At 38.4% G+C, this 22,819-nt stretch overlaps 2 protein-coding genes across 7 annotated transcripts in view; one reads left to right on the plus strand and one right to left on the minus strand.

Moving 5' to 3' along the window:
• Positions 1–9,837, plus strand: part of FIRRM (FIGNL1 interacting regulator of recombination and mitosis) — a 41,200-nt gene extending 31,363 nt beyond the window's left edge. For all 3 annotated transcript variants that reach the window (XM_014783441.2, XM_087437821.1, XM_087437824.1), the window contains 8 exons: positions 400–585; positions 2,406–2,528; positions 3,664–3,759; positions 4,625–4,738; positions 6,431–6,535; positions 7,204–7,284; positions 8,174–8,293; positions 9,497–9,837. In XM_014783441.2, coding sequence (XP_014638927.2) covers positions 400–585; positions 2,406–2,528; positions 3,664–3,759; positions 4,625–4,738; positions 6,431–6,535; positions 7,204–7,284; positions 8,174–8,293; positions 9,497–9,697 — 1,026 coding nt within the window. In that variant the 3' untranslated portion in view covers positions 9,698–9,837. The remainder of the gene's footprint in view (positions 1–399; positions 586–2,405; positions 2,529–3,663; positions 3,760–4,624; positions 4,739–6,430; positions 6,536–7,203; positions 7,285–8,173; positions 8,294–9,496) is intronic.
• The window catches only part of SCYL3 (SCY1 like pseudokinase 3), a 37,918-nt gene continuing 24,936 nt past the window's right edge, over positions 9,838–22,819 (minus strand). For all 4 annotated transcript variants that reach the window (XM_087437848.1, XM_004425056.3, XM_087437851.1 and 1 more), the window contains exons 9-13: positions 21,714–21,853; positions 20,163–20,347; positions 15,600–15,771; positions 11,040–11,737; positions 9,838–10,524 (exon numbers count right to left, since the gene is read on the minus strand). In XM_087437848.1, coding sequence (XP_087293974.1) covers positions 10,465–10,524; positions 11,040–11,737; positions 15,600–15,771; positions 20,163–20,347; positions 21,714–21,853 — 1,255 coding nt within the window. In that variant the 3' untranslated portion in view covers positions 9,838–10,464. The remainder of the gene's footprint in view (positions 10,525–11,039; positions 11,738–15,599; positions 15,772–20,162; positions 20,348–21,713; positions 21,854–22,819) is intronic.

Below are 22,819 nucleotides of genomic sequence, written 5' to 3' on the forward strand. Positions count from 1 at the left end.
TCAATCTCTGATTGGCATATTTTGGAATGTTACTTTTGACTTAACTGTACAAGGTGATGAGTACACAAATTCTTATGAAAATAATAGATTTATTGGGTAGAGACGTGATAAAATAGCTGACATGACTAATAAGGAAATACATTATTTAACATTTCTTAATGCATTAATATTGTGTTCCATTTAAACTGTGTTTTTCATTTTGGAAACAAATGCAACAACAACAACAATAATAATGCGTGTTCATTTAAGTTACCTTGGTCTTACTCTGGTACCTTGTGATATTACTATTCAATTAAAAACTTTTGAAAATATTAAATATGGAAGCTAGTACTTAGCTTTTGCGTATCTCTTCATCAGACTGCCTTATGTTACTTTTGTTTCTTTAACAATTTATTTCAGGTGGAATTTATCCAGAAATTTTCCCCAAAAGAAGCAGAAAATCTGCCCCTGTGGCAGTGTATTTCCTTCCGGGCATTACCTGCTGAGCTGAGGAAACAAACTGCACATGAGGTTACCAGAGTGGGCACCGCACAGTGTAAGAAGTGGCTGAGCGGCACACACACTTTGGGAGAACTTGAATCTCTGGTAAGGTGATGATTTTGCTTGATTTGATTCATTTGGTAGCTGTTTATTGAGTGCTGTTTTAGGTACTGCAGGTGGGTTGTTAATAAGATGGACACAGTCTCTGGCCTCAGGTTAGAACCCAGCAAGGTCTTCAGATTTCTACCTTGTAAAAGGGTCTATGAGAAACTTTGTATTATCTTGATGGATGTAAATTATATTGGGGGAGGTGGTTGTAGCTCAAAACAGGTTGGAACAACATGAAAGACATTATGAAAAACTGCATTTGTAGTCTTTTTGCTGACACATCTCTGGATTAGGCAGACATGATTCTTCTATTTGACAAAATACAACCCTCATTTTATACAGACCTACTCTGCCCCTTTACTTACCTTTCTATTTAGAATGCTTCCTTTTAAAATAATGGGATAAAAAAGATATTTATCTGTAAGAAGTAAAAAATATGGTTTTTAAAAATATATTGACTGAATATAGTACATATAGTTGAATTTTCCAGCTTAATGTTCATTTGCTCATTCATTCATTCAACAAACATATTTTGAATGCTCTCGTGTACCAAGCTCTGGTCTAGGCATTGGCGATATATCAGGGAACAAATCAAACAGAAATGCCTCCCCTCCTGGACTTAACATTCTAGCTGAGCTGTGGACAGTGAAATAAGTAATAAATATATCTATATCTGTATCTATATATGTCTCTCTCAGTTTGTGATAAGTGGAGAAAAATCAGGCAAGGATGGGGACAGGGCATTCAAGGGGTTGGGGTCCTATTTGCAATTTTAGGTTCAGGGTGTTCTCAGGGCTTGCTTTTCCATATGAGTGTAAATGTTCTGATACTCTGTTAAAGAATGGCACTTGACTGTAATTATCAAGATAATTTAAAACATTTACATATATCCAAAGGAAATATAAATTTTTATGTACCTTTATTTTGGGGAAACTATTAAATACCTGGTTAGGAGTAGGTTAAATTGTTCAGGTTTTGCATTTATTGTGCACTAAATTCTATAGTAAAGACAAAAAATTTTTTGTATTAGGTAAAATAAAAGCACCTATTTTCTAAAATTGAGTGAATCTTTGCTCTGTGACCAAAACTTTAGTTCGGCAGGTCATTTAACATGTTTATTTGTAAAAGGAAACAGGTAAATCTTAGAGAGCTGTATGGTAATAACATCAAATTAAGTGTGGTTGTTGAAGTATAATGGATTGTTACTGATCTTTACATTCTCATATGGCCTTCGCTTTACTTTCACCACCAACCAACCCCATTCCTGGCCAGTCAGAGAGAGAGATTTGATATACAGAATCCAGAAAAGATTGTTTTCAGTTTCAAATTCTAGATAGTGTATTTCTTAAGTACTATATTTGCTTATTGAATGCAGTGTTGCTGAGGAACTTGAAAGATTAATTATAAAACAACGGCAACAAGAAAAATCTAGTAACTTAAAAAGATTGCTAGGTGCATAATGTGAAAAAAATAGAATTTTTCGTTGATGAATATTATAAATTAGCTCAATCATACTATTTGTATCAAACCTATTTTTTAAAATGTAATGCTGTTTCCATTTTGTTTTAATTTTCAACCTAAAAGGAAAAAAGATTTGTTTATTTAGAAAAATGAAGCAAATGTTTCTGAGTATAAGGAAAACTAGTTTTAATAAAATATATTTGTATTAAAGAAATAGCTGAAAAGATGGCTTTGAGTCTTAGGAATATAATTCTGCATGAGTTTTTATGAAGAGTTGTTAGTAACTCTGTGTAACTGGGCTCCAGCTCCTCTAGACTAGGATCTAAACGCGGGTCCTTTCCCTGTCTCACCTTTAGATCGCAGCGCTCTCTGCGTTGCTCGCTGTGTGTAGTTCTGCCAGTGAAGCTCTGGATACTGGACAACAAACTGCAGTTGTGGAAGTTGGGAGTCAGCTTTGGGCTTTTTTAAATGTTAAACTGGTAAGGAAAGCAACTGATCATTTCCCTGAAGAACAAATAAAATATTGAAAAAAGAGTAGTACTGAAATTTCCCAGTAGAGTAAAATGTATCTAATTTGTTTAGTGCTTGGTAGAACCTGTAATTGGAACTTTCCCTTGCAGCCAGTTCTTTTTTTAAGAGTGTGTTGGAATTATGTTAGTAAAACTAGAACCTAGTAAAGCGACAGTGAAGTCCAGCTAACTATTTTCATGACCAGTTGGACCCTATTTAAAAAAAAAAATCTCTTCCCCTGTTGTTTCTCTTTTCTTGTGGGTTAGTGTAGCCTGTTTCTGTGATTCTAGGGTCTTTTATAAAATCTTTTGGGCAATGGAGAGTGATCTGGCTTAAAGGTGGGAGGGGCACGTGGATGGATGTGGCTAATTTGTATTCCTCTTCCCCAGAAAAGCCAGAAAGCCAAGTGATGATTGGGCTAGAATTAAAATGATATGTGTTCCACAGATTATTGTAGTTTAAAAATGATGTTTAAAAATCGAAATATGATGATTGTTATCTTTGACTAAGTAGAAATAAATGTGTGACCTCTGGTTGTCCCAGCCAGTGGAAGCTGAAGGCAACATTCACACTTTGGGGAAATAATAGAAATGGTTTTGCAGATGTTTTATCATTAAAGTTTATGGATGGTCAGATTTCCCTACTGCAGTATTTTGACTTCAACAAGTTCTTTCCCCTGATCCTCACAATTCGTTCAATAAATATTCATTGAGGATGTCTCTGCTGGCGATACAGCTTACTGTGTCACGATAGAAACAATTATGGAGAAGAGAAATAGAATTGTAAGAAGACTAAGGAATGTACAAGCTTTTCAGTGGCAGACAAAAGTAATTAGATCCCCATCCAAGGTAAATCTGGGTTTGAATCATGGCTCTGCTTTTTCCTAGCCATGTGATCTTAAACAAATTATTTAACCTCTCTGTCCCTTTTTCCTATTAGTAAAGTGAGGGTAATAATAATTTCAAAGAGTTATAAGGTATAAGTGAGGTAATAAATAGAAGCACTTAGCGTACTGCCTGGTATATAATAAGTGCTAGTTAAAAAGTTGCTATTCTCATGTGATTGAAAATTTTCACCAAAATTACTTTGTGTTTCTTATTTAAGGTAATAGGTCAACCTTATGTTCAACAGACACTCAACCTTTTACTTCCACTGTTGGGATTTTTCATTCAAACTCTAGATCCCCAGCTGATACAGCAGGTAAGAATAGGGAGCAAGTTGATACTTTGTTTGCTGAGGGCTTGTTAAATTGGGATGACTGGTTAGTGGTTGTATACATGAAGAACTCGGCATTAACAAATATTTACTAATTAGATATATTTTTTAATTACTATATGTGTAACATGGATTACTAAATTATACAGAATGAGAATACAGTAGAATAACTGACTCAAAGTTTTTGTTGATCCTGAAGGTTCTAATTTCTTTTTTGAAAAATTTAAATACTGATAATTTTGATATGATTGTGCCTACCTTTAAAAAACCCAAATAACTAAAGTTCTAAAAATTCAACATAAGTAAATTGTTCATTTAGGCCTTGCTTTCCTTATAGAAGACTTTATCTCAGCGTTCCTTTAAATCAGGGGTTAGCCAACTATGGCCTCCTTCCTGTTTTCAGGACAAGAGCTAAGGATGATTTTTACAATTTTTAAAGGTTTGTAAAATAATAAACAAATAAGCAACAGGGAACATGTAGCCTTCAAAGCCTTAAATATTTACCATCTGGCCCTTTACAGAAAGGTTGCCAATCCCTGCTTTAAATAATGAACTTCTCTCACTAGAATTTAAAATATAAAATCCTTTTTAAAGATTTGAAAGAAGAGCGCTGGTATATAGTTTTTCAGGAACACTTCTTTTTTACAGTGGTTGGTAGGATGAATGCTGTTAATAACTGACACAGTTATGTGATAGCGTTATGCAAATCTCACCATGAAGCGAGGCTTTGCAGAGTGCTCGTCTGCTGCAGGTCTTTTCTCCCCACATGTCCATGAAAATCTGAGCCATTATTGTCTCTACAAAATACTTGTTTTCCTTTATAACTGTTCTTTGGTCTTTGCCTCTGTAGGTAGTAACTCTGCAGACCTCACTCCTTAGATTAGAGCCCCCTGACCACGTTTGTTTGGCAGTGCTCGATTTTGTGTGTTCTCTAGGAAAACTTTTTATACCTCAAGCTATCCAGGTAATACTCTCTTAATTCTGTTCCCGGGTTAAAATCTCTGTAAGAATTACTACTGACTAAGGGATTTTTAGGCTTTTAATTGCTGGAATTCTGTGGAGAGAGGGTGACTTTGTCAAAACAGAACTCATTTTCAGTTACTTTCTTTGAGAAAAATATATGTTGACATACAAGTCATTTCTGGAGTTGGCTGTAGTCTAAGATTCTTGTCCCAGTTGGGCTCTAGCACACAGTGTTCCTGAGGAAGGAAAACGTATCTTATGTCGTCTAGGGAACAGTGTATAATGAGGAACTTGGGTAATTTATCAGACTTATTCTCTTGGTTCTCTATCCATGAAAGGGAGCTCGTTTGCAACATTTTCAAAAATAGTCTTAAAAAACAAAGTACATATAGTTGACAGATATGTATTTACAAAGTTGTACTGTAAATGCCTGGCAGTACACTTCTACTGAATTTTACGACATATCTCACACGGGAAGACCCTCCTCCTAAATTGAGTTTTGCATTCCTTATTACTATGGTCAAAACCCAACAATTCTAGATAGCTGACTTTTTTTTTCATCTCCATGGGAGAGACTATAACAAGAGCTCACTGATGAGAACTTTTTTATGTAATTAGAGCAAAAACATGATGGACGTTCTCTCAGTACATGTTGATTAAAATCTTTGAAACTAAAAATGTTAACTGGTTAGTTTCTAAAGGGCTCTCTTACTTGTTCACAGGTAAACAATACCATACCATTTGTTTGTATCATGTAAGGTTATGTCTCATGAGATAGATATGGATGTTGATAGCTTCTTTACAACCCTCTGGATAAAAGTATCCAAAGATACTTGCATTTGAGCTATCTTCTTTTTAGCATAAGATAAATGTATTCCAAAATGCTGCTTCATTAGTGCAGAGTTACAGACCCTGATGGGCCCAGAAGTTGTGGAACAAATGTTTTATTAGCACAGATTACCTTATATAGTCCCAGGAATATATATATTCCCAGGAGTGAAGTTAAAGCCTGAAGAGATTTTGGGGATTCATCAGCATATAAGAGGCATTTAAAGCTATGAGATGAGATTGATTCATTTATTCATTCAAGAAAAAATTGAGTTCTTGCTATCTGTCAGGCGCTATGAATCACTGGGGATTCAATAGTGAACGAAAGTAATAAATACCCACCCTCAGCCTGTTGAGAGGCAGCAGACTAATAAAGTGGTGATATATATAGTGTATTAAATGGTGGTGAGTGCTATGGAGAGAAAGAAAGGAAGAAGGGGAAGAGAGAAGGTGTATGTGGGGGTACAGTTTTCAATGGGATATAGACAGTGGAGACCTCACCAAGGTGACATGTGAGTAAAAACCTGAAGCTGAGAGCAAGCCACGCAGGCATCTGGGGAAAGCGCCTACTGAGCAAGGGAAATAGTAGGTCAAAGCCTGTGAGGTGAGAGCATGCCTGATATATCGAGGGAAGCCAGTATAGCTAACACAGAGGTGGTGGGGCTTTGCAGGCCAGTGTAAGGACTTTGGGTTTTACTTTGAGGGAAATGGGAAGCTACTGGAAGGATCTGAGCAAAGGAGGGCCATGACTTAACCTTTGTTTTAATATGGGTTCACCGAGACAGAATTAGGGAAACTTGACATTAGGAATAGCAAATGTACTCTCCTGACGTTTTCCTTTATTTAATAAGATTTCTCTTTTTAGGACAAAATTCTGCCCAACCTGTCTTCTATGTTTGCCTTACTGCTAACTGACAGAAATTGGCTACTAGAACAACATACCTTGGAGGCGTTTACTCAGTTTGCTGAGGTAAATTATGAGACCCATCTATCATGACCTCCAAAACATTTTAACATTTCAGATATTCCAGAACATTCCAAAAACATTTACTGAGTTGCTTTTGTATCTTAGTCGTAAAATTTTCTGCTAGAGGAGATATTACTAATCATCTATGTTACAGGCTTTAAAATAAAAATGAGGCATAGAGAAATGAAGTGTGGGTTGTAACAATCAGAACAAGCATTCAAACCGGGTCTAGTGACGCAGGCACTGTCTTCCAGATGGTGTTTTTGGGTTGAACGATAATACATTTCATCTCAAACTATCATAGGGGTTAGTTAGGTTGACAAACACAGGCCTGTTAGTTTGGTTCTATGGAGAAGGCAGTGCTGGCATGGGTTGCTCCTTTACTCCTGTCCGTCGCTGTGCAGTCATGCCTTTGGTCATAAGGGGCCCAGAGACATTAGGATGACTGAGCAGAAGTAATTAAAGCTTACAACTCTATACTTACGCAAGTTAATACTGTATTATCCTAAGGCACCCTGAAAGAACTATGAGCTTACCTTCTTTTGAGTATCCTCTGGCACTGTTTTCTTTTGAAATGCATTTTTGATTAAGGTAGCTCTTAAAACTCATGTATTTGTCTTTGCAAGTTGTTGAAATATTAAAATTGGTCTTGTTTCTCAATCTTTTAATAGGGAACAAATCATGAAGAGATAGTTCCACAATGTCTCAGTTCTGAAGAAACTAAGAACAAAGTTGTATCCTTTCTGGAGAAGGTATTTTATTTATATAGAATCAAAGTCGTAGTGTCACTTACTTTTTGAAATTGTTTTATTGTAACCAAGCTGAATATCTTCTTAGCTTAAATTTTTCACAGTGCTCAGCACAGTGGTGACACATTGTTGTCACTCTGCCTGTAGTTGGTGATACCATAGCATTGATAGCTCAGGCAGGGAGATAACTGACAAGGATCCCTAAACTGTTACTAATCGTAATTGGACACACATGAAGAACAGCAGGCCTGAGGGGCTCATGCTCATTACTGTAACTTAGATATGATTTAGGCAAGGCTTTTGTGCACTGACAGAGACCAAGACCTACTTTTCCAAACTGTGACATTTTTAAAGCTGCTATTACAGTTAAACCAACCTGTTGAATCATATGGCTCCCACATTTGTGAGTGTTATGATGTAAGTTAAGGGTTAATTGAAGCACTAACAGAACAGTTAAACTGCAAATTTAGAACACCAGGAGAAGGTGAATTATGCTTCATTTGTTTTTTATAATATGCCCATTAAATTGGGCTATGTGTATTTTATCTTATATGTTATATATTTGGATTTGAGTATGTGTGTGTACATGTTGCTTTCCCCAATTTCTCACCCTTTACACTACAGGTTAGCAGACTATCATTTTTTCCTGGAAAGAAGACACTACAGCTTTTCTGTAGGGAAGGAGAACACTGAAATTTCATCTAAATTACACTAAGAGGATACATTTACAGATGAGTCCCACTTCCAAAATTTGCCTAGTTCACAGGCTAAGCCAGAAGAGTTGAACACTCAGCACTTAACACACACACACACACTGGCCTTTTCATCTTCTGACTACTAGTAGAGTGCTTAACATGTTGATGTTTACTTGGTTTTTCATGCTCTCTGGCAGACTGGGTTTGTAGATGAAACTGCAGCTGCCAGAGTGGAGCGTGTGAAAAAGGAAAAAGGTATTTTCTGGGAACCCTTTGCTAAAGTGACTGTAGAAGAAGCAAAGTGGTCATCTTCACAGGTATGCACTGCTTTTCAGTATGGGTCAAGCTTTAATGAGAGAAATTCTGGCCATATTACTGATAAAAGGAAAACAGAAATGAGTATGGTTCTTGGCCTCACTAAATATCAAAGTAACCAAATAGATCTAGACATGTAAAATTCTCCTGCTTTATGGTAGGTGCTCTTTTAAAAATCACATTTCTTCTTCCTGAAAGGTTATCAACACATAGAACAGAGGTGGGACTACAAAAAAATAAAGTTTTAAACATCATACTAAATATACTCTTTCAATATAATTTTCAATTATTTGTAGTAACCTTTGGAAGAGTTATGTATTTGTACCGGTAATGCTACAAATGCAGGAGTTTCTGAACCACAGAAGGAAACTAATGAACTTACCTTCCAAAATGTTTAGTTGGATTTCTTGCCTCATTTATCAAACCAGCCTAATAATTTTTGGCAGTGTGTAGAAATCATATCTGCCTATTAAAAGGCAGAAATAGGACACAACTAAGGATATTCAAAATATTGTTTTGAGCACTGATAGTGTATTTGGAATAGTAATCCGTAAGAGGAACAATGTTCTGGTAAGCTTTAGTTACAACTCTTGTAAAAAGAAAACAAGTTTAAGTATCTGTTAATAACTTGTTTTCAAGATATGTAACTTGTATGCCTGAAATATATAAAGTTAAATATATCCGTAGTGTAAACAAGCCCTTAAGAATTTATGACTTTCCTTAGAAGACAGTGATTATAAAGGATGTCTTGGCCCCAACCTTTCCTCCCCTCTCCTAGTACAGTGATGTTAGAAAGCTTGACAGTTTATTGAACTGGCTCCAAAAGCATCTGAAAGACCACAGCTCTTATTATAAACGTAGCATTAAAAATAAAACTGGAAGCATTTAGAAAATTCATACTGGGGGCTTTTCTGTAAGGACAGGTTATATGTCTAAGGAATACTCAATGGAAATGACTGGACAAGGCAGCACTTCTCATTTCCTTGGACAATAATGGTGCAGCACCTTGAATCACTGATAAACCAAAAATGCCTTCACATATGTTTTCAGATGATTGTGGGGGTGTGAACCAATGACAAGAATAAAATTTGCACATAAACCTTTTTTACAGTTTTAGAATTTGTTCTAATAAGCTTTACTCTAGTCCAGAAGGAAGTTCTTTTTTGGGGTAGGTATCACAGCATTACTGACATGTTTTTCTCCAGCCTTATGCAAAAAGAGCCCGTCACGAGCTCCCCCTGGAAGAAGAGTACAGGTCAGCAGTGCAGGCAGCAACGGGGGCCCTGGAGACAGTTGAGTTACTGCTCCAGAAGTCTCCTGCTCCAGACTGGCTTCTGATGAAAATGGAAACACTCCAGGAAAGGATTGATAAGCTGAAACGTCGTGTACTCGAGGGTGAAACTTGAATGGACTGGGCCATATTATCACTAAATAAAATTAGATATGATTTTTTGTCATCCTACAATATGTCTTTCTTGTAAATGAAAATATGATGTAATTATGTCTGTACCTTTTCTAACACATAAAACAACTTTTGTAAGTTGAATCTAGTGAAAATAGTCTTTATTGGACATTCAGAGAACAGGACTGTGGAGGATATTTCTCATTAAGAACTTTGGTACAACGTAATACATGTGGAACAGTGAGTAACTGCCCCGGTGCCCACAGGGCCACTCACTGGGACAGCACAACTGTCAAATAAATAAGCTGCCTAAGGAAAACTTACCATTTAAAATCATTTATATACTTTACAGCTAAAATTCTTTCAGTAGTTTGTATTTCATAATAGAGCCTACTCTTCTGTTAAAGAAATGGCACAAAATTAAGCTAATCAGCTTGAATTTTTGTATTTATTTTCTTTACTTCTGGAATTGTCCTAGAAAAAAGCAGTAAATTCAACCTTTCCACAGCTTGCTCTTCACAGAAGCTGGCCCTAGTCCAGTGCACTCAGGCTCTTCCTCTGAGAAGCCAGTCCTGGAGCGTCCGCATTGTGCGGGCTTTCAGCCAGCACTCGAGGGCTCATGCTGCAGTTGGCACAGACTGGAAAAAGAGCTCCTGGTATGGGAAAACAGGATGCGTTTAGGTTTTCTTGTCTGCAGAGCCCACTTGTGAGGTATTAGTTTGATTTGTTTTAAAGGAATCCTTTTCCCTAAAGTTTAACTCATACCCGTCGTCACCAGTTATCATCTTCCCAGTTCAGCTCCCCGGCTTCTCCCCAGCCTTCAGACTCTCCCTGCAACGAGATAAAGCAAACCAAGGGTAACCGCCGAAACAAAGCATATCCAAATTGAAAGATCAGGAATTCAAAAGGGGCCTAACACTTATCTTTTGATGCCACAATACATTTCCTTGTGCTAAGTAAAATAACTTACTATAACAGGAAGCTGAAAAGTAGGATTACTTTGGTTCCAGTATTACAAAACCACAGCATTGGAAATAACTTTCCAAGGACAATATAATCCAATAAAATCAGTCTGTGACAACATATTCTTGGTTTAATCCCTTTTCCAAATAAAAAGGTTATTATTGTAACAAGTGGCCCAGGAAACCCCAGGCATTGCTATACTTTTCTGGGGAAGAAGAGATATTTATAAGAACTGATTTGACACTTCACTTGATCATTTTAACCAATGGTGCACACTGGTCTTTTCCCTCACTGGGAAAACAGCAAGGTGTTTGTTATAAATGGGACAGTACAACTGGCACCTATGAGGGAAATCCTTAAACTGGTAGCACAATAATCCTCACCTCAGTAATTTCTGCTGCAGCAAATTTTGAGGAAAACTGCATCATTGGTGAGACATCATCCTTGTTAGGAACCATCATGTCTGTCCTCAGTTCAGGTAACAGAAGAAGAGCAGCTGAAGGCTTAATTTCTGGGATCATATCAGCAAACCAGTCCAACTCAGGATCCTTTACTGGCTTCTTTTTTACTTGAATGGTAAACTCCTCTCCTAAACCAAGTTCTGATGGAAGCTTAAGGTGCCTTTCTTGTGACAACACTTTTAGTGGCTTGGTTTGGTCTGGGTCATCCCCACTTTGTGCAAGAATGGTTTTTTGGGGTAGGCTTGATTTCAAAGGCTTGGACTCTTCAGTGAGTGGAAGCAAAGCAGGAATGGCCTTTTGCTCCCCTGAGGTAACAGGTCTTGCAGCAGTAATTCCACCTCCTGGGTTTAGTTCAGAATCTAAGCTGCTGGGCTCAAAGTCATCCCAAGTCTCCTCCTCCACATTCAGGTTAGAGGGTGGGGACTTGGCAGCATCATAGGGGGTTGTAGGACAAATCTGGATGTTGACAGTTTTGTTTTCAGGCTCCTCAGGCTCACTCCAGTCAGGCCAGTCCTCAGACTTTTTAGAACTTGACGGGAAGTTTTCACCGTCTCCTGAGGTATTTTTCACATCTGAGATTCCATTCATGGGAAATTTAATAGGCTGAGAAAATTGATCACCTGTGGGGATATATACAAGAATTATTCTCATAAATTGTTGGTTAAGAGCAAGCAATATATTTAGGAGAGGTTAACACTAAAGAAACGTATAGAAATTATTTCTTGGAAATGTCCATCTACACTAAACTACAAAAGAGAAATCCCAACGGAACATAACTCAAAAAATGTGATGTAAGTTATCCAAATACTTAGATTGTAATTTGATGGAAGCATACCAAGCAACAGCTAACTGGAGTATGGCGTCCTTTACTAAATATTCAAACATATTAGCATAATTATCTGTAAACAAATATAGAAATGTTCTAAGCCAGGCAGTGTTACCCTTGAGATGTTAATTATGTATACCCTGAAGAAGGGTGTATGCACGCAAATAAGTTTGCCCAACCCAACATGTCCTCATTGTAAACAGATTTCCTCAAGTGCAGTCAAGGCACCAAAGTCCTGCGCAATGCAGTGACTCTGCTACTAACATTCCCCCAAACTTATTTAACCACAGAACTTTTTTCATGGCACACCTATTAACATCTTCCAGAACTGTCATTCTTTGATAAAATTTGGAAAATGCTGCATTAAGGCATCGAAAGTCTCAAAGGAAAGTATCAGGTGCAAAAAAGAATTCAAGTAATGTCAACCTGCTCTTCTTACCAGTTATGAAGAAAAGGCAGGGATATACCCTACAGTCCAGGGAAAGAAGGTGACTCCAGCTGCCCACATAAGAGAAATGAACCTCAATACTCCCAAAGTGCCCTTAATTTTCAGAAGTTAAACTTATTACTCAGGAAAACATTCATCCAAGCAGTGGGAAAACTATATAAATTTAATATTTCCACCTGTCTGTAAAAGAATATTGTAGTAATCCCACTGTATGTGCTTCTTGCTGTTGATGGGCATGTTGCCAGAAAAGAAACATTTAGGGAATATGCTAGAGAAGGAGTTGTGCGAGACTGGTGAGATCTGACTGCTAGCTGCAGACGACATGCATGGGAGAATCGGAAGATGAGTAAAAACTCAAACAAATGAGAGGGGACAGTAGATTGCTGCTTCTTCTATCACGTGTTTGGTGGGAAGTGGAAATATTTAACGCAGATAAAAGGTCAAGTGACAGAGAGAGCATCTTCAAATATCTGAAGAAACATACCTGTTATGGAATGGACTGCCTGCCCTACAGGTGTTTAAGGACAGGCTGAGTGTCAGCACGGTGTGGAATTGGAAAGGATTCCAGCATTAGGTGGAGTTGCATTAGACCGATAGGTAACCCCTAGAATACCTAGTTATAACAGTTAACAGCCTTTAAAAACATTTTGGTGGTGATTTAAAACCGTAATTGATTCTACTTACTTTCCTTTTAAGAATAAAAGTCTAAGAGTACCCAGCACACCAATGTGAATGTACTCAATACCACAAAACTACACCTAAAAATGGTTAAATGGTAAATTTTATGTTATGGACATTTAACTTCCAACTGGAAGAAACTGTTTCAAGAAAACGTTGTCTTTAACAGTTTACCAGGAAGTTCATACTTAAGAGTGGCCACTGGTCAAAAGGATTCTAGCAAAATTTTGGCGGAATACTTCCTCTGCCTTAAAAAAGCAAGACGGAGGGGAAGGGCCGGAGTGAGTCATCACAAGAGGCCACATCCCCCTCTTTACCCCCCGCCCTCCAAGGCCTGACCTCTACAAGCCCTCCACCCTCCTGCTTACTTCTGCCACTATCCTCCCTGCTGAAGTCCTAATTTTCTTACTCAATGTCCCCTTCTCTAAATTGTCTTACCCAACTCGCTCTCACACAGACTTATTTATTATTTCCCTTAGGTACACTTTTCATAAACCTCAATATTAGCCGTTATTCTTAAGTCTGACCATGCAGCTAAACTGCAAAAGAACAGAAGGGGGAAAAAAGTCTACGAGTACCTCCTTTATACATGCCCCTTCCCCAGCAGTCCCCCACGTCCTTCAGAAGGGCCACTCTTAATTATAAACGGGGAATGCAGGCTACCACCAGGGCTCACAAGCCATCCTGGATGAAGAGCCTCCCTTGGTGAGTCAGTGGGACTAGACCTCTGATCTGTCTTCCTAGAAAGTCTTCAGGAAAATCTATTTTAATAAAAATTCATCTGCTACTGCTGCTTTGGTGCCTTTTTGGTTTCTTATTAGGATTACAGAGTAATCCAGGTGGATACTATATAAAATATCTAGAACTAGATTTCTCAACTCCATCCAATAAATAAAACAGATGTTAAGAGTGTGGACTTTTGCTAATTCAACAGGCAAAGCTGCCCCCAAAGACTGACCCCCAAGCCTTATCTCAAAACTATGCATACCCCCGCCTCCCCCCAAAATTCCTCTGGTACGAAATATAAATAAATCTCTCATTTGCTGCTTGCTGTACTCTGCTAAAAGGAATACTGATAACACACAGAACTCACTCAATTTGGTATGTGCATTTCATGGTTGAAGAGGTGGCAGCTTCTACATCACCCTATTCAAGCTCCTTGGAGCCACAGTGACACTGATCTCATTAGCACCAAGGAAGAGTTGAACTCTCTTCAAAACTTCAGGAAGGGGCCGGCCCCGTGGCTGAGTGGTTAAGTGCGCACGCTCTGCTACGGGCGGCCCAGGTTCGGATCCCGGGCGCACACCGACGCACCGCTTCTCCAGCCATGCTGAGGCCGCGTCCCACATACAGCAACTAGAAGGATGTGCAACTACGACATACAACTATCTACTGGGGCTTTGGGGAGAAAAAGGGAAAAAAAGGAGGAGGATTGGCAATAGATGTTAGCTCAGGGCCAGTCTTCCTCAGCTAAAAGAGGAGGATTGGCATGGATGTTAGCTCAGGGCTGATCTTCCTCACCAAAAAAAAAAAAAAAACACTTCAGGAAGCCAGTGTTGCTTTAAAAATTCTCTTGGCATAAAAATCAGAGAAAAGTCTACCTCATAGTTCTTTTCTACTAATAACTGTTTCCATGCTATCTATTCATTATCAATGAGAAATGAATTAGAGATCCAGAGTTTCATAACAAGGTCATCGACCTATTCATGGTTACACAGGAGCAAAGCAGCAATGACACTGTTGATACAAAATGCCTATAAAGACCAGAAATTATTGCTACCTCCCACATAACATCCAATGGGAACATATCAGAAATAAGGATTTCTTGAAGTATCTAAAAATCAACAGTTTTTCACCTAATAGGCCAACAAAATCAAAAGACCCTAAAAACATTCAGTGTTGTTAAGAACTGCTACAAACTTTTTGGAAACTGACAATATCAAAATTTAAAATATATTCTTTGACCCAGTAAATCGACTTCTGGGACTTTATCCTATAGCAATAAAAGCCAACATACATAAAGATACATGTATAAGGATATCTTCTGCAGCACTGTAGTGGTTAAAAATCCAGAAATGGATGCAATATCCACTAATAGGAAAATCACTGAATGAATTATATTCAGTGAAATATTAGGCAGCTGTCAAAAAAGGTGAGCTAGATTTCTATGTATTGACCTGGAGGCCAGTTCCTGATAAGCTGCTACACAAAAAAATCAAGTTGTAGAATTGTGCATAGTATTTTCTCGTTTTTTCTTAAATCCTATATATGTGTGTGTAAACATATCTTTGTGTCTTTTTTGTGAGCTTAAGAAAAGGGATGAAAGGATTCCCACTTAACTATTAAAAGTTGGTTACCTTACACCCCCCAGAAGGAGCTGGGAGATGGAAATTAACTTTTTTGTTATAATTCTCTGTATCATTTGACTGAATACAACTCACCTGCATTACTTGTATAATGTTAATACTAGATTATAAGTTAAAACAATGACGACAACAATTGAAAAGCTAGACCTTTTGATCATTCTTACCTTCTGGAGAAAGGTCAAGAGTTTTAGTAAAACTTGGGGCAGTGCGTTTGAAGATCTTGGTTCTTTCTCCTCCCACAACCACCTCTGGTCCAAGTAGAGAGACCAGCACTGCTAGGCTGTGAAGAGTAATTGCCACAATGGAATCACTGGTATCACGCAGGCCCAGTAACACCTAGGAGCGAATCGGGTAGTAAGTGTAGACAACCACATGGCCTTTTTCTCCCCCTGTAAACAAGCAGTTGGGCTGCAATCAGACTGTGCTTGCTCAGATAAACATCATATCTTAGATACATGTTCTAGGTCAGTAGCTCTCAAACTATCTGTGGTCAAGGACGATATTTTCCCCTCCCAATCCATCACAGACTGATACTATAAAAAATACAATAAAAACAAAATTAAATAGACAAATAGATTGGAAATAACATAAAATTACGCTTAAAATGCTATGAACAGTTTTAGATTTGTCCATGATGCCTGTCAGCTCCCGCCTCTGACCCAAGGCTGCCTAATCCTCCCAAGAGCTCAACTCTTTTAAGCCTTCAGCACCCAGTATTCCAGGCTGTCTCCCTCCTGAGTACTAACCAGGCCTGACCCTGCTTAGCGTCTGAGGTCAGATGAGATGAGCATGTTCAGGGTGTTATGGCCGTAGATGATTTTCCTATCAAATTCTTGGAGAATCTAAATACTCCAATCAAAAGATATAGAGTGGCTGAATGGATAAAAATTCAAGACTCATCTATATGCTGCCTACAAGAGACTCACTTCAGGTGTAAGGCCACACACAGACTGAAAGTGAAGGGATGGAAGAAAATACTACACGCAAATGGAGACCGAGAAAGAGAAAGTCGAGGTACCTATACTCACACCAGACAAAACAGACTCTAAAACAAAGACTGTAATAAGAGAAAGAAGGCATTACATAATGATAAAGGTCAATCCAACAAGAGGATATAACATTTATAAATATTTATGCACCCAACATAGGAGCACCTAAATAATAAATCAAATATTAACAGACCTAAAGGGTAAAACAGACAGCAACACAATAGTAGTAGCAAACTTTAATACCCCATTTCATCAGTGGATAGATCATCCAGACAGAAAATCAATAAGGAAACATATGCCTTAATTGACACATTAGTCCAGATAGACTTAACAGATATATACAGAACATTCCATCCAAAAGCAACAGAATACACATTTTTCTCAAGCGCACATGGAACGTTCTCTGGGACAGATCATATGTTAGGCCACAGAACAAGTCTTAATTTTAAGAAGACTGAAATCATATCAAGCATCTTTTCCAACCACAATGGTATGAAACTAGAAATGAATTATAAGAAGAAAACTGGAAAATTCGCAAATACGTGGAGATTAAACAACATGCTACTGAACAACCAATGAGTCAAAGAAGAAATAAAGGAGAAAGCAAAAAATACCTTGAGACAAATGAAAATGGAAATATACCAAAACTTATGGGATGTAGCAAAAGCGGTTCTGTGAGGGAAGTTACTAGGGATAAACGTCCACCTCAAGAAATAAGAAAAATCTCAGATAAACTAATTTTACACCTCAGGGAACTAGAAAAAAGAACAAATGAAGCCCCAAGTTAGTAGAAGGAAGGAAATAAAAATCAGAGCAGAAATAAATGAAATAGAGACCAAAAAGACAATAGGAAAAATATCAAACTAAGAACTGGTTCTTTGAAAAAAATAAACTAAATTGATAAACCTTTAGCTAGACTCACCAAGAAAAAAGGAGAGAGAACTCAAATAAATAAAATCAGAAATGAAAGAGAAGACAACTGATACCACAGAAATACATAAGAGATCACTATGAACAATTATACACTAATAAATTGAACAACATAGAAGAAATGGATAAATGCCTAGAAACCTAGAACATACCAAGACTGAATCATGAAGAAACAGAAAATTTGAACAGGCCTACTTCTAGTAAGGAGATTGAATCAGTAATCAAAAACCTCCCAACAAACAAAAGTCCAGACCAGACGGCTTCACTGGTGAATTCTACCAAACATTCAAAGAAGAATTAACACCAATCCTTCTCAAACTCTTCCAAAAAATAGAAGAGGAGGAAACTCATTTCATGAGGCCAGCATTACCCTGATACCAAAACCAGACAGGGATGCCACAAGAAAAGAAAATTATACATCAATATCCCTGATGAACATAGATGCAAAAATCCTCAACAAAATATTAGCAAACAGAATTCAACAACACGTTAAAGGTTCATACACCATGATCAAGTGGGATTTATTCCAGGGATGCACGGATGGTTCAACATCCTCAAGTCAATCAACATAATACACCACATTAACCAAGTGAAGGATAAAAATCACACGATCATCTCAATAAATGCAGAAAAAGCATCTGACAAAATTCAACATCCATTTATGATAAAAACTCAACAAAGTAGGTATAGAGGGAATGTACCTCAACATAATAAAGGCCATATGTGACAAGCCCACAGCTAAGACCATACTCAGTGGTGAAAAACTGAAAGCTTTTCTCCTAAGATCAAGAACAATACAAGGATGCTCACTCTTGCCACTTTTATTCAACATAGTATTGAAAGTCCTAGCCAGAGGAGATAGGCAAGAAAAAGAAATAAAAGGCATCCAAATCAGAAAGGAAGAAGTGAAACTGTCACTATGTGCAGATGACATAGTATTATATATAGAAAACCCTAAAGACTCCACCAAAAAACTGTTAGAACTAATAAATTCAGTGAAGTTGCAGGACGCAAAATTGATATACAAAAATCTGCTGCATTTCTATACCCTAATAATAAAATATCAGAAAGAGAAATTAAGAAAACAATCCCTTTTACAATTGCATCAAAAAGAATAAAATAGCTAGGAATAAATTTAACCAAGGAGGTGAAAGACCTGTAGTCTAAAAACTATAAGACAATGATGAAAGAAATTGAAGACAACACAAATAAATGCAAAGATATACCATGCTCATGGATTGGAAGAATTAGTATTGTTAAAATGTCCACAGTACCCAAAACAATCTATAGATTCAAGGCATGTATCCATGCCCTTGTACAAACCCATTCCACAGTGAACCTGGGCTGACTTTTGTGACTCACTTTAACCAAGAGAACATGACAGATGTGACACTGTCAGTTCCCAACCTATGCCTTAAGAAGGCAGTTTTGGCACGTCTGGTAGCCCTGGGCAGCTATGTAAGAAGTCCACCCACCCTACTAGAGAAATCAAGTGGAGATGTCACACGGGGGGATAGAGGCCCTTAGACAACCTGAGACTTCATGGACAGGCCCAGCTGTCCCAAGGTCCCAGCTAAGCACAGCCTTTCAGCCGTCCCCTCCGAGGTGCCAAGCAGCTATTTTGCATGTGTTGGCCCCGATGGGGCACCAGATAACTGTTGCCTCAGCTGACACCACGTGGAGCAATAGAACCCCCAGGCTGAACCCAGTCAATCCAACGAGTTGTGATAAAAATACAATGATTATCATTTTAAGGCACCACGTTTTGGGGTGGTTTATTATACAGCAGCAGATAACAAACATCGATCTTTCCCACCTACTAGCTCCTTGAAAGCAGGGAGTGTGTTACATATCTCTATGGCCCCAGTACCTAAGCACAAGACCTGGCATAAAACCAGGCCTTATAAACAATCTTTAAATAAATTAATCTCAAAGGAAAATAATTCAAACGATTATTTGAAAGATACCATGTGGCTGACAAAATCTTTTAAAACCTCATACTGAGTTGAATAATGTCTCCCAAAAGTTCATGTCCACCCAGAATGTGACCTTAAAATGAGGTCATACTGGTTAGAGTGGACCCTAAATCCAATGACCGGCATCCTTATTAAAAGGCCACATGAAGACAGAAGACACAGGAGCTACCAGAAGCTAGGAAAAAGGCAAGGAAGGATTTTCCCCTAGAGCCTTCAGAGGGAGCATGGTCCTGCTGACACCTTGATTTCAGACTTCTGGCCTCCAGAACTGTGAGAGAATAGATGTCTATTGTTTTCACTCACACAGTGTGTGGTAATTTTTTATATTAGTCACAAGAAACCAAGACAAACCTGGAGCCCTTGAGTGGATGAATCATAACAAGGGTCCCTGGTGGCTGATAAACAGGCTGAAAACCACTGATATGAATAATCTCACGTTCCTCTCAGCTAAAATTTGATTATTTTATAGTAATTTAATTATGGATACTTACAGTTTATGTTCACAAAGCATTCCACAAATGATTCTTGTTCATTTTCCCCAAAGAATTAGCAAACAGAATGATAGTTTTTCTCAGGTTAAGACCAAATATGTTAGTTTAATTGATTTGCCTATGTGAATGGAATGTAAATGCAATTTTAATCTCAGCCCTTTGTATTCCAGTTGGCTTTTAAACCGAACTGCTGCCTCTAGGCCTTCTAAGCTATTACCTTAATACTCCAGAATGCTCTTCTTCCTCACAGCCCCCCAAACACCAGCACCTACTTTGCCCACCACTTTCCTCGCCTTTCTGTGGACGGCTCTGTCACCACCCGACCGCCAACTGTCTCTGACCTGTGGCAAGATGACTTTCTTCAGCTGCTCCTGAGTGAAGTGCTCCACGTAGGCCTCGAGGTGGGACAGCAGCACCAACCGCACATGTTCCTCGTGAACCTCAAACAGCTGGAGCAGCACGGGGATCACCCGCGACTGGAACAGGGCTGGTGAGAGCAGGCAAGGGGTTTCTCCCTGCGCATGGTCTACCCCGCATCAGAGGTGGTTACAGATGAAAAAACAAGTTGTCACTTCAGTGAAAGGAGCTAAGCACAATTCATAAACTGAGCCCAGAACTCCACACACATTCCAAGTATTTTTCTGACTTCTTATGCCCCAAACCAAAGGGAAGCTCTTTTGTTGACCCAAAATTACTCAAGGCTTAATTATCTTAAGTACACTATACCTTGTAGTACTGTTTTTGAAATACTATATCATACTTAATATATTACAAAGAAAGCTTATATATTTTAATGAAATCCTGAATCAATAACTTCCTATACTAAATGTATAAAATGCTTAATCAGTGAGGAATTTCGCATACTAGATTAGGTTGATATTGTTGTTGCAATTTTATCTGCAAAACCGAGAGGTGTTAAATGCTACAACAGGACTTGGTGCTGGATGGTCGTCTCTTCCTAGGCGTTATGGTAGTAGTTATCAAACAGAGACTTGCATCAGAATAATTTGGGGACCTTAAAAAAAAATATATATATATATATATACACCCCTATACCCCTGCCCTTGCTCTGTCCCCGAACTAGTGGATCAGGCATAAGGCAAATTTTTAAGAAGCTCCCCAGGAGATTCAGAAATACACCCTCATCTTGGATCTCCTGAGTAATAGGATGGAAGAGCTATAAAGAAAAATTCATGGCTAAAGGGAATGACAAAGTAGAGAGATTAGGAAATTCTATGTTGTAACATAGTTACCTGTAATGCTGCTTTGTTGAATTGAGATCGTTTAAGAAAATAAATTCTGAAAGCAGGATTCTACTGAACTCAAAATTCTATAGAATTTTACTACTGCTAACACATCTAACCCAATGTGTTACCATCCATAGTGCTTATGAGGTTATAAAGTTTCAAAGAAATAACCTCATTTCACTCAGAAAAAAAATGAAGCTCCAAGAAGTAAAGTGATCTCAGTGCTTTTCAATTTTTCCACTGAAAGTAGAAAATAAAAGGGTTGCTCTTGCGAAGTCGGGAGGCACAGGCCTGCATGATTCACTGCAAATGCACACGTCCTTTGAAGATATATGTCTTGTCTTAAAGCTTCATATGTATTTCATAGACTAGTCCTACATATGTGTGTGTGTATGTGTATATATGTGTGTTTTTGATATACTACTTAGTGCAGTGAGCCTGACTCTCCAGGAAGATGGTCCATATTTATCCTGTGGGCTTTGGTACCCAGGTATGAGTCAAAGTTATCACATCAGGGGCCAATAACTGTTCTCCATTTTTGGAACCATACATTAACTACACCATGCAGTAATCTCACTCTGCTCAAATATGGACTAATAGTCCCCAACTCCTTAATTACCAATAATGCTTTGGAAAAAAACTCACCTTTTTTGGGGCCAAGCAGATGAGGAAGAAAACTCTTCACAGCTACTGGCTCTGCAAATACCAACTGATTGAGCAGGAGAGGCACCAACCGTGAAGCTATCAACTCCTCTGACAGGCAGCTGACCCTGTCCAGCAGAAACCTGGGGGCAAAGAAGGGAAGCGTGGGAGACTGGTCGGGACACCGTGTCAATGTACTTGTGCAGTTTAGACACATCTGGCCTCTCTCCCACTTCCACCAAAGTGATAGGAAGCTAGGGAAGGTGAACATGTTGGTCCCCAGGTATTTAAGAAAAATGCAGAAGGCGTGAGGCGAGGCAGCTAGTCAGCACACACACTATCTCCAATCCAAGCTAGAAAATGTTTCAACAAATTGCCCTTTATTAATAGCAGAGGTGTCCTCCTTCTTCCTTTAATAAGCCAGAGGCTTTCTAGTCAATAAAAGGTACTTTCTTCACATTTAAAAGATGTAGGATATTAGATCATCTAAAGTTTTCACAGTAAACAAAATACAGGCTTTTGTTACTAAACTTATTAAATTAAAACAACATATATAAAAACACTGTTAAGAAACGTGTAGATATTAGGTATTAGTAGTAATAATATCCCACTACACAATCACCGTTGGCAGATAATCTTTATTAGGAAATAGGTCCCATCATGCATCATCTCCTTCAAGCCCCTAGGCCACTACTGACAAACAGGTCTACATCCATACTTATTCCTATCTCCTTTCCTGGTACCAAGGGTGAGGGCCTTCCCTATCTAAGGCCACCCCATCTAGCCACTGCCCCAACATCTCCTTCTCTTCCAGGACCATCACCGACAATCCCCCCAACACGGCTGGGCTTCAAATGCTCCCTCCACTCGCTCCGTTCCCTCCTCCTACAAACATACTCACATCTCTTGCGTCCTTAAAAATGTCCTTCCCTTGACTCCATTTCCTTCTTTAGCAATGCTAAGTTCTCTCCTCTCTGAACTTTTCAGGTTTTACCCAATGTCTACTTTCTCACCTTCCATCACTTCTCAGTTCCCTGCACTCTGACTCACTCTGCTGAAACAGCTCTTTCTAAGACAAGGCTACCAGTGCTGCCCTGAGTGCCAAGGGA

This window comes from Ceratotherium simum, chromosome 2 (genome assembly GCF_057802395.1).
Source record: "Ceratotherium simum simum isolate JZ-2026a chromosome 2, ASM5780239v1, whole genome shotgun sequence".
Taxonomy (NCBI): domain Eukaryota; kingdom Metazoa; phylum Chordata; class Mammalia; order Perissodactyla; family Rhinocerotidae; genus Ceratotherium; species Ceratotherium simum.